We start from the raw sequence: 12186 nt of genomic DNA, 5'->3' as shown, positions 1-12186 counted from the left end.
AAAACTGCAGTACAGTGGGGAGGGAAATATGTAATTGAAACTGAGGTAAAAAGAGGTACCCAACCCTAAAAAAAAATGCAGGTCATAGAAATCAATTCCACAGAGTTGGAGACTGTTTGTCCCATAAGCTCTGCCAGCCTGTTTCTGCCATCTCAGGGTGAGGTGATAAGCTGCTCCGTGGGGACACTCAGGCTCTTGCACAGCACTTTGTTGTGAGAGTAGAGAGAATTCATCTCGGCTATTTCTTTCTGACATTCTTTTTCACAAATGCTCTAAGAGCCAAAGTGTCCTCTGGTTCAATAACTGTTGTTGTTTCTCTTTACAGTGTCTGCCAGCCTATGACACTCCAGAGGTGTTCGGTCTCCACCCGAATGCAGACATAACCTACCAGTGTAAGCTGGCTAAGGACGTACTGGACACCATCCTCAGTATTCAGCCTAAAGACAGCTCGTCAGGCGGAGGGGAAACAAGAGAGGCTGTGGTGTCCAGGCTGGCTGACGACATGCTGGAGAAACTGCCTCCTGACTACGTCCCTTTTGAAGTAAGCATGCGTAGATTTGCGTGTATTTAAGCGGTGTGTGCGTGTGCAATAGGAATTGCAAAATGTTCCTCCTACTCACCATGTGTGCTGTCGAAAGTGGACAGTGTGTTACAGTCAGAGAGGTGGGATGTGTGTTGGTGAAGTGATGGAAGGGTGTGTATGTGTGTTTGAGACAGCGATAGACGGAGAGGAAAGAAGACTAGTCAGAGAGGGGGTGTGGGGTTTCTCTCCTTTTTTGTCACTTAAGAGAAAGTGAGGTGACAATGTGACTGGCGTAAAGCTTGTCAGAGAAAACTTGTCACTGCACGCCACACCGTTGTTCTATCACTTTCACTTCCATCTATCTGCTGGCAGTCTGTCGGTCAATACAGTGAAAGCAGTAAAAACTTGATTGGCCCGAGAAAAAAATATTAGTAAATGTGGGACAATTGTATAGAATTGAAGAGGTAAAATACAGAAGTGTTCACATAGAAATAAAAGACACATCTATTATGGCATGCATGAATTCATAGAATCAATCTCTTCTATTGATTCTTCTGTTCTTTTCTATTCCTGAACGGCATGTGAACAGTACAGATTGTGGGTATTATTATTAACACTTCCAAAGTTGCAAATGGATCAAACAAATCTTTATTTTAAGAAGGTTGTATGTCCAGTTGTAATGATTCCAGGAACATTTCCAGCTTGTAAACATGACATTGAGTATCAACATAACAAGCCTGTGTGTCCTCATGCGTCTCCACTCCATTATAAATCCTTCAGAAGTTTTATCTTCTTATTTGATTTAAACGTTACCAGGTGAGAGAGCGCCTCCTGAAGATGGGTCCTTTCCAGCCCATGAACATCTTCCTGCGTCAGGAGATTGATCGGATGCAGAGGATCATAGTTCTTGTCCGAAACACCCTGACAGACCTCAAGTTGGCCATCGATGGAACCATCATCATGAGTGAGAATCTGCGGGACGCCCTGGATTGCATGTATGACGCACGCATTCCTGCCCGCTGGAAGAAGGTTGGTTGAGAGCATTGCCTTAAATAAAAAATGTGCAAACCCACCGTGCCCTTAATGTGATGTTACTCACAGCAATTCAATGTTTTCTCACACTGGATGAATTTGCAAATCCCTTATAAACTTAAAATCTTTTTGGATTTAAACACATCACAACAAAAGCATATCACACTCGTCATTTCCTGTGAAGCCTCTGCCAGTACCACCTGTACAAATTAATAACCCAAACGTCTTTTTATTACTGGGCTGGTATATTTTTTCTAACGTTATTATTGTTCTCAAGTAATCAAAGGTTTGTTTGTTTCCGATAACATCGGATGACTCTTGCTAGCTAAAAGGGTGCTCATCATCATCATCATCATCATCATCATCATCATCCGTCAACCTCTAATTTCTCCTTCGCCAACACGGATGCTCCTTACCTTTTTATTTATGTACTTTAAAGTAATATCCACAGCACACAAATGTATTTCAGTGATAAACTTAGTTGACAAAATTCCTGGAATATAAATATTGAGAGAAAAAAACAAAGATATATAACTTTTTCCCGTATCTTATATTGAAATCATTCTGTTGGCATTCAAGTCATGCTCTCCTAAACATTACATCATTAGAATAATTTAGACTTCAATGCCTTCCTGGCTGAGATTCAGATTCTACCTGCAGTGCCATCTGCTTTTGGGCCGTTTGCTTCGGCTCAACGTTTTTTTTTCTTGCATTCTAATCGGTTTTATTCTGTTTTGCTGAATTTTTTTTTTTTTTCTTGCCAGGCGGTGATTTACAATCAATTTTTTCATTTCTCCCTGTTGTCTTCTCCTCTGATCCATCTGGATGACAGTTTCCTGTGTTTCATTGTAATGTTTTGTTCGTGTTTTTGTTTGTCTGTTCTTCAGGCATCGTGGGCCTCCAGCACCCTGGGGTTCTGGTTCACAGAGTTGCTTGAGCGGAACCGGCAGTTCCAGGCTTGGATCTTTGAAGGGCGCCCCAACTGCTTCTGGATGACAGGCTTCTTCAACCCACAGGGCTTCCTGACAGCCATGAGACAGGTACACACGTCATCAGGCTACCTATCTACCTACACACTTTCCCAGCGCAGGGGAGAAGGCCAGATGGCAGGCTGAGGGAGAAGCAGGCACACAGCCACATTCACACATGCAAGCAAGCATGCACGCACGCAGCCACAGGCATGCATGTACACACATACACACACACACACACACACACACACACACACACACACACACACACACACACACACACACACACACACACACACACACACACACACACACACAAATTCCAATTTAAATTAATGTGAAGGGAGTGACTATTACAGATGGATATAATCTGAATCTTAACCCTACTTAATCCATATCTCATATCTCATATCTCCCATATATATGAGATATGGATTATATGTTATTATATCCAGAAATGTTTATCTACATTTGTGATATTGGGCTATGTAAATAAATGGACTTGGTTAGAATTCTATTGAACAATAAAGAAATAGGTGAAAATTGCATGATAATATGCATTTCAGAGCACTCACATAGTTAAAAATGTATAGGTTGTGATATGTTTATATTGTGTGTTTTTTTTTTTGTGCTAGTGCATTTGCATTTTCTTAGACTTTTTCTCTTCTTTGTCTTTTATTGACAGCATTTCTGAGATGTTTTTGTTAAAATGGGACAAAACTACAGTAAACGATGACTTTATACAGGAAATATAACAACCTTTAAAAGTCAGGTTAAGCTGATCTGCATCCTTTTAAATAAATCTGGGGGCTGTGTTGTTGAACAAACATAAACATTTAATTGTTTTTCTAAGGGCTGTGTGTCCATCCTTGTCTTTGGCTGTCAGTCCCTATCTGTTTAATTTAGCCAAATAAGGTTTTTTTTAGTTTTATGGGATTTATTATCTTTCTGTTGGCACAGCATCTCTCAAAACCACGCCGTTGATGGAGTGCACTTCGCCATCATACACTGTTTTTATATTGTACCTTTATTACAGTCTTGTTCTCAAATTTTTATTTATTTTTTTAGGGGGGAAACAGTTGCCAAATGTCAGCTCTGTCACTTTTATAATGTCCACATCACTGCCTTAACCAGTGGATTTGTCCCTGCACTTGTAGGAGATCACTCGGGCCAACAAGGGCTGGGCCCTAGATCGCATGGTGCTGTGCAACGAGGTGACTAGGTGGATGAAGGACGACATCACCCAGCCCCCCACAGAGGGAGTGTATGTCTACGGGCTTTACCTGGAAGGAGCCGGCTGGGACCGCCGCAGCTGCAAACTCAGTGACTCCAAACCAAAAGTCCTCTTTGAGATGATGCCCGTGATCAGGATGTATGCTGAGAATAACGGTGAGATGTTTATTTCAAGTTTTTTGATGATGAGTCTGAATTGAAAATGCTAAAGAAAAGACAGGATTAAATATTTTGCTTTGTCAGAGGTTTTTAGAGGATCTATCTTTCCAGTCTTTGTCAGTCTCAGTCTATCCCTCTTCTCTCCTCCTCAACATTTGCATCCCACGCAGTCGTTCAGAATGGATGGATGTAACATTTAAATGTCACGCAGACTAAAAGCTATTTGTTTTGTCTATGCAAAATACTGCTGGTAATCTATTCCCAGTGTTTAGTGTTTGTTCTGGATAAAACCAGACTATATTCAGGCAGGCTGCCGAAAGACGGCCCCCAGTGGGAGCCTGCAGGCGAGGCTGCCTGGGCAATGAATTAACGATCCAATGATACGCGTAATGTTGGTTGTTTACACCACGTCCCCTCCCAGCTTTTCCCACAAGAAGTGTGTGTGTGTGTGTGTGTGTGTGTGTGTGTGTGCGTGCGTGATTTTTACATGGAGGAAGCTTGAACATACGCCGTTTCGTGTGTGGCCGCGATGTAACGAACCACATCTGATCATGTAATTGGCCATCTGCAGAAGATGAACAAGAAGTGTGTGTGTGTGTGTATGTACCAATGCAAAGGACACAGAAGAAGGATGTTTCAATAGCATCTATTAGTATGTGTAACATGCATGTGTGTGTCTTAAAAAACCTGCTACTTAATTGTGACTCCCTTCAAAAGACATTTAATGCTGTTCTGATCTATGAAGACTCGGCTGTGTTTGCTTGTGAGAAGGATTATTGTTTGTTGGTGCTGATTTCAGGGGGGGGGGGGTCTTGAAGAACACTTAAGTAGCACTCCAACATGTCTGCCTAAAAACCAAATAACAATAAGATGGAGATGTGGGAGAAGTGGGAAATAACCATATGTTCTCCTAATCTGAGTAATTTGCCTGATTTAAGCAGACAATGGCATCTCCTCACTGATTTAAATATTTTATACTTCTAGATAGATGTTTAATTATGACCTTAATAATTTTGCCAGCTGTTGCTCTGTTTTCTTTTTCAACGGAGCATATCAAGTGACGCTTGTTTGTTGTTTTCCTGTGTTGCAGGTGTGAAGGACTCCCGCCTCTACTCCTGTCCAATTTACAAGAAGCCAATCAGGACCGACGTGAATTACATCGCAGCTGTAGATCTGAAGACTTCCCTTCCTCCAGAATACTGGATCCTACGGGGTGTGGCACTCCTCTGTGACGTTAAATGATTGCTTCATGCTGAGAAACGCATCTCGTAGGAGGTTATACATTATTAACTTAAAAAACAGACCATATATGCTAAAAGTCCTTCTTTTGATTTAGCAATATACTTAATTGTTCTAACACAAAGTGGGACATTGTGACAGTAAGGGCACCAGCGGTAAAACATTCACTTTCAGACAAAAGGAAAAATGCTCTTGAAGCATCAGTGTATAAGGACTTTTTACAATGGCAATCCCTTACAGTCCTTTCTACAGTATAATCCATCTTAAAGTGACAGAAAGACACTCTGTCATATTACTTTGCAGCGAATATCAGGAGTTGAGATAATGTTATTACTTCAGTCAAAAGAAGGTCAAAACAGGAATGACCAATTTTGAAACATGTCAGTTGTATCTGTTTTGCTTGAGGTCAAAGGGGACAAAGACAGTTTGGAGTTTAGTTTTCAGCTAGCTGTGGTTGCAGCGAACACACCACTACTAACAGAAATCATTTTAGATCAGGATGAAGGGGAGTTATTTTTTATTGAAGAGGCCTACTGAGTTTCACAATCATGTCACACAGGTAAGATCAAAAATGCAAACGATGCATCATATGATCTTTCTATTCACAAAATGTTGGGTCCGTCATCTAATCACCATCTTGAGTCTGTTACCTGGATGTTATCTATTTCTACTTTTAATTTTGAAACTCAGATTGAATTGAATTTTAATAGAGACAGCCGTGTAAAGCTAACTGGACACAAGCTGTGCTGCTTCACCGAATGATTCAACTTTGGCCCTGTTGAGTCTAGACATATTATGTGTCCATCTGCTCACCAGGGGCATTGCTCGATGTCAAATATGTTGCACGGTCTAGAGTCAAAAACATGTTGAACCAAAGAGGACTAGTTGTAGTGGGGAACCTTAGTTGATTGTTGTGAAATAACTGGCTCACAAGGACCAGTTTCAGTTAATAGACCCTCTATCCAGGGTGCAGGGATATGTTCATCATCCTGCTCAAGTGCCTATCACAGTGTGTCATGTTAATATGTTGGAACCTGGCAGGAAAATAATAACACTCAGTAAAACCGAAATACATAGAAATTTTAATTAAGTTTGTACAAAAAACAATGGCAGCATCAAAACATCAAAACACTTTTTTGGTAGTATTTTTTGTTTGTTACAAAACTACCGTACCATATGCACTCTAAAGCTACCCTGTACACAGATGAGGCTCGGGTTTCCCAAATTAAAGTCATCACATCTTCAAATCATCAAAGACACCAAAACAAAACATCAAATCATCTTCATACATTTGGTGTCCAGTAGTTTTACTCTAACCTGACTTGTAAATCTGTATAGCTCAGATCTGATCCCTGCAGCCTTGTCTGAACAGCAAGAAACATCTGATTTTATATTTTAATCTGACCTATGCCATAAAGACTTTTATTTTTAGTGTTGTAAACAGTCGATGATTGAAGTGCAAAGACAGTTTTGGGAAACTTGGCCCTGCATGAATATCACAATATATTCGTAATTCTTTTTTTATGCTTTTCCTTTTATAGACTGGCTGTAAAATACATCCAAGACTTCGTACTTCTAACAAGGTTGATGGAGTTATGTACACATATGTGTCTCCATGTTGGCTGGCTGTGTTTCTAAACCGGGCCAGCTTCTTCCTTTGCGACAGTGGTCATGCACTTTTCCCTTGTAACATTTGTCCTTTGCTTTCATTTTAATAGCAGATCTCCAATCTGCGGCCTTTGTATCACTTTGTAAGAAATGTGGGGGCACGCACACTTCTCTATATACCATACACCAGCAAGGCTTTATTGTTCACTCTGAAATTCTTGTATTTTGGCTTCACTATAAGAGGCCTTGATGTGAAAATTGTAGCCACGTTTTACTTCTTACTGTACATTGTTTGACATCCAAAATGTACTGTGTCCTGTAAAGTTAACAGATTATAAATTCTGTTTTTGATGTTCCTGGCTGAAAAAGAGGCTTGTATGGCAAAGTGACTGCCACAGTCCTCCCACAAAGTCAGAATACTAATGTAGACCATTTTAGATTAAATTTCTCTCTGACAGAACTTGTGCCTTTTCTGGATCCATCCTTCAAATTCCAATATATTTAGGGGTTATTGCCTACTTGCTGGACATGCTACTTAGTTACAAACAGTAAGTGACTAAATGTATACTACAGCTGTGGCAAAGGTAACTTGGAATGCAACATTAAAATCAGATTTATTTCCTCCTTGCAGCGCATATCTGATTGCTTTGTTCCTGTTACAACAGCATTGAGAAGATCAAATCTCCATCTGTTCTTTTCACCTGTGTAAATTCTGCATATTCTGAACCAGTCTTAGGGCATTACATTCCCTTGGGACAGCGAGCGGGTCATCTCTGTGTGCAAAAAGTATGTCTTAAGCTCTCCTTTGCCCTTGACGTTGATAATGCCTCTACAAGAGCACATGTAGCCCAGGGTCAGAAGGATGCGACTCGTTTCCTCCGTCACCTGCAGGGAGAACCAGATGGGTAATGTCCATTTTGCTTATCTTACACAATTTCATTTAATTCCTGCAGGCAAATACAGTACTTTCTGAAGGTATACATTTCTAGAAACTGAGGGAAGTATCTGCTGACCATTCACTTATAGGAAGTAAACCCAGAAGCTAGGAAACCTTTTTGGCGTATGCTCCATGTGAATAATTCTCATTGGACTAAAATTGGTTGGTTCTAGCTTACGTAAGCACAGGTCGTATTTTTGCATATATATTAAGTACGTGCACAATATGACCGGAGATGTGGGCTAAAAAGTCATTTTTATTTCATCTCGATGAAATAAAAAAACATAAAATAACATTGAGCTCTGCAGCTTCCAGAGAACTCTGTGGGTTTTAAAACTAGGAAATGCCAGTATAATAAGTTAACACACAGAAGCGGAAATATCTATGTGCTTTCTTGGAATAACTTAACATTTCTTATTACTTCCTCCACATGTCGTAAAATATCAAGAGGCAATCCTGGAATACAATTGAAAGTCCTGCAGTTGTGCTGCACCTGCACAGCAGATGGCTGTATTGAATGTGTACAGGCTGAGGTGCAATACAGTGCTCTGAAGACATGCAGGTGAAAAACCATAATATCTTATCAGTGCAGGGTGGAAATGTAAGATTTGAAGATGTTGAAGTGATGTGATGTCCTTGCTGCCATAAATAGCAGAGCAGAGGAAAAAAAGAGTTGTATCTTTTAAACATCTTTACTGACATTTAAAATGTCTTCACATGAAAATGGAGCAGTGCTGCTGCTTGAAAAGAAACTGTCAACTTCAAACACAAGATGATGTTTGACAGATAGAAACTTCTCAAACTGGTTTGTTCTTGAACACATCACAGAGGATGGTCGGGGCTGGAGTTATTTTTTACAAATCCCATGAAAAATAAACCCAACAAGTGTAAGTCCATCGAGATACTACCAACTTCCCTGCCCTGTCTGTGACGTGACAAATACATAGTTGTGAGTAATTTCAGCTGTGGATTAATAGACACTACTGAGTGTATACATCAGCAGGAGAAAGAATGTGGGATTGAGCAAAGAAAAAAGGTTTTGTGTAATCCCCATCTAGACTAGTCTAGACTAGACTAACAGTGTGGCTCATTGGTGTTTGCAATATGTATTGATGCTCTTTGGCACAGAGCAATACGCTATATCAAGCCCTGGTTACACAGACAAATGTTAGAATTAATTCATTGTTGGTTTTGTGCTTATCATGGGATGTGTTGACCATAAGAAGAAATCCCGTAATATAGTTACCTGTATTTTTCCGAGGACTCCAGTGCTGTCCATTCTGCTGGCTACATTCACCGTGTTCCCCCAGATATCATACTGCGGTTTCTGGGCTCCAATGACTCCAGCTATCACTGGCCCGTGGTTAATACCTGACAAAGGGACACCAAGCAGTCAGTGAACATTCCCCGTGTATCTGTACCATATTTAGTTATTTTTCTTTGATCGGACCACAGGAATTTGTAGTATTTGGTGCACTTTTATAATTTCAAACGGTTAATGACATAATGTATTACTGTGCTAATACATTTCGTACATGTTGAATTATGTAACACCAGACACAGTAAATTAAGAAGAGTCACTTTTTTTCAAGAAACGCCAAGCACATTTTCATTTTGTTTCTATTTCTGATGTCATACAAGAACAATATTAAAATCTATTTTTTATATTACTGATTAATTATTGAGTGCAGCTTCAGAAAGCCTTCAGCAAAAATCAGAATAAACAAAGCTTTTCACAAGATTTCATCAGAACATGAGATTAAGTGGAAGCTAAATGCAGCTGAACTCTTCATCCCCAACACTCGCAGCACCTCTGCTAAGCAGACTCTGGAGCTTATCACAGCACTGAGATGACCCTGGCCTCCATCACTCTGGCTTCTGAGTCCATTCCCAGAATGCTGGAAATAGCGATCTGCACAAGTGCAAAGGCAGCACACACTGGCACACGGCCTGTGGTTTTGTCTAGTCCCAGTGGGTGGGCACTTCTGTTCCACTCTGATGGAGAGTTGGAGGCCTGTCTGGAAGCAGCAGGGATGTACAGTCACACAAACGCACACTGCTGAGCTAATGGAGTATCCCATGCTGCGATCTTTGCAGACAGGTTGAAGGTATCGAACTCTAACCCCCTGCCGAGAGCTAGGACCTGCCTGCAATGCTTTTCTCTTCAATTGTCCCTCTACGCTTTAGTCAGTCTCTCTCTCTCTCTCGCACTCACTCTGCTGTTATGTTGCAATGACTATACCCATGTCTTGCTGCAAATCCCTTTTATTTTCTTGTTATTTAGACATGTACGCATCTCTCTGTTCCTTTCAAGATAATGAAATTACCCTCAGAGCACCAGCAGTACCACGGCTCTATAAATAGAAAGAAATGCATAAAGGCTACACGTCCATGTCAGAACATATCAATAAAACAGTTAGTCAGGCTAATTATTTGAAGTAAACCCTGTTCGATGTACCGAAACTCCGGATTTGTGAATTCTAAACAGAATGATAAAAGATTTCTGCCAATACAAGAAAAAGAACAAGTCAGTAAGGGTTGCAACTCTCAACTCACAGCAGAAATATTGTTGTGCTCTCATATTTTATCTAATTTATCTGCTGCATTTTGACGTCTGATGGACAACAAGTATATTAAGAACACTTGTGGTCAGTAACATGAAGGCTTTGTCTCCATTGTGGTGAAGGGAATCAATTCCCTAAATATCTCATTCTATAAAAATGAAAAGTAAATTCATGTCTCACCTCTGCATTGATTAATTTAAAAAGTGTTGACGTTTTGTCACAAGCGCCTTTCTCTAGACAAAGTGGTTGCAGTTACTTTGACAACAGGCTGAATGCAGTTTAACTGTGGGTAAGAAGTTTGTAGTATCTCAGAGCACTTTGCTTTTAAATGTAGCTTTCTTGTGTAACTCACCAACTCTGAGTTTGAAGTCATTGAAGGAGTGTTTGTTGATAACATCCAGCTTCCCCACCAAGGCAAATGCAAACTCTACCATGGTCCCTATGTGCATGTACTGCCTGTCATGCTCCTGGGAAACGGGGAGGAAACACAACCAGTAACGGAAATAGTGAGGTGACGTTAAAGACATAGGGATGTAGTGTGTGTGTGTGTGTGTGTGTGTGTGTGTGTGTGTGTGTGTGTGTGTGTGTGTGTGTGTGTGTGTGTGATGAGCCTACCTGTGATGTGTACTCAAGCCCAGGTGATGCATTCAGCCCAGTAGCAGCCATGTAAGTACTGCCAATAGTTTTGATCTTTTCCACGCCACTGAATTTGGGCTTGGACAGCAGCTACACACACAAATACAAACACAACAGCTAAAACAAATGAGTCATAGTTTATTGCAGAAGTGATAGTGCATGCTGTCACTTTTAGAGGATGCACGTACATTCAACTGCATATAGACAACGTTTCATTATTAATGCAGTGCATTATTTTGTCAGAAGCATTACTGTTTTCTCTCTTCTTTTCTCCTGTCGTTAAAAACCTTTCAAAATATTAAGATAACAGGAGGTTGTAGTTTGCACATGAAACACGTAGTTCATAGTGTTCGATCACATACAACCAGAGAATCACTGAAAGCTACTAGAAAAGGACATCCTGGTTTGTTTCTAGCATTCGTGATGCACGTGTAAGATGTATTGAAGGTTGCAAGAGTGAAGGTTATTTACCTCGTCAAAATCAGCAATGATTTCGTTGAGGAGCCGGAGGCACTCTAATCCTTCTTTGTTGACGTCAGATTCGGTGTAGAACTCTTTAAAGTCTGGGATGGAGGCGAACATGACACACACCAGGTCATAGGACTGGTGGTACAGATCCTGGACGACAAAATACAGACGTTAGCTTGGACAGCTGCAAAACAACACAGACCTGTTAACATGGATGAAGAACAGATAACAATATTCTGTTGTATTGAATGAATGTTTTCTGTGTATATTTAAGATGGAAAATACTTTATTCTTCAATAAAAACATCAGTGGGACCAGAGAGGCTGACAAAACACAAACGGACAAATGAAAGTTGGCAAATCACACAAATCACAGTGACTAGAAAATCCATTAGAGCAACTTGCTCCTGGATCCTGTTCAAGTGAAGGTAAGCAGTCATTTGCTGACTCTTCATTCAGATTTTTTGCAGCAGAAGCATTATTCCTATAAAAACTCGTCCTCTAAACTTCCTGAGACTTTACTTTTCACAGTCCACACTGTGAGAAGCACTCAGGGGATATAACAAGATTCAGATTGATGAATGAGAAAATATCACAGTCCAGTCAGCAAATTCATCCAGACTGTCTCCCAATGTTTAATCATCGTTATACGTAATGAATCAAGTGCCAGTTCCATTTAAACAATCTTAATTACAACCTAATTTTTAGAGCTGAATATCTGCACAAACGCAGATGATTTAATTAACAGTACTTTCCATTGAAATTGAAATTCTCTACTGAGCATTCTGGTTTTGGAGGTTTCCCGTTTTCTGCATAA

At 40.3% G+C, this 12186-nt stretch overlaps 2 protein-coding genes across 5 annotated transcripts in view; one reads left to right on the top strand and one right to left on the bottom strand.

Moving 5' to 3' along the window:
- The window catches only part of dnah5 (dynein, axonemal, heavy chain 5), an 87581-nt gene extending 80046 nt beyond the window's left edge, over positions 1 to 7535 (top strand). Inside the window, exons 83-87 of the mRNA XM_029450763.1 lie at positions 326 to 541; positions 1340 to 1552; positions 2443 to 2595; positions 3684 to 3915; positions 5009 to 7535. Coding sequence (XP_029306623.1) covers positions 326 to 541; positions 1340 to 1552; positions 2443 to 2595; positions 3684 to 3915; positions 5009 to 5160 — 966 coding nt within the window. The 3' untranslated portion in view covers positions 5161 to 7535. The remainder of the gene's footprint in view (positions 1 to 325; positions 542 to 1339; positions 1553 to 2442; positions 2596 to 3683; positions 3916 to 5008) is intronic.
- Positions 6222 to 12186, bottom strand: part of adcy2a (adenylate cyclase 2a) — a 60832-nt gene continuing 54867 nt past the window's right edge. For 3 of the 4 annotated variants that reach the window (XM_029450759.1, XM_029450762.1, XM_029450761.1), the window contains 5 exons: positions 11374 to 11520; positions 10882 to 10992; positions 10619 to 10733; positions 8949 to 9073; positions 7498 to 7650 (listed from right to left, as the gene is read on the bottom strand). In XM_029450759.1, coding sequence (XP_029306619.1) covers positions 7498 to 7650; positions 8949 to 9073; positions 10619 to 10733; positions 10882 to 10992; positions 11374 to 11520 — 651 coding nt within the window. Of the gene's footprint in view, positions 7651 to 8948; positions 9074 to 10618; positions 10734 to 10881; positions 10993 to 11373; positions 11521 to 12186 lie in introns of all 4 variants that reach the window. The other variant, XM_029450760.1, reaches the window with a different exon arrangement.

Source organism: Cottoperca gobio, chromosome 16 (assembly GCF_900634415.1).
Source record: "Cottoperca gobio chromosome 16, fCotGob3.1, whole genome shotgun sequence".
NCBI lineage: Eukaryota > Metazoa > Chordata > Actinopteri > Perciformes > Bovichtidae > Cottoperca > Cottoperca gobio.
The sequence above is the reverse complement of the archived record's forward strand: the minus strand, read 5'-3'. Positions and strand labels throughout refer to the sequence as shown.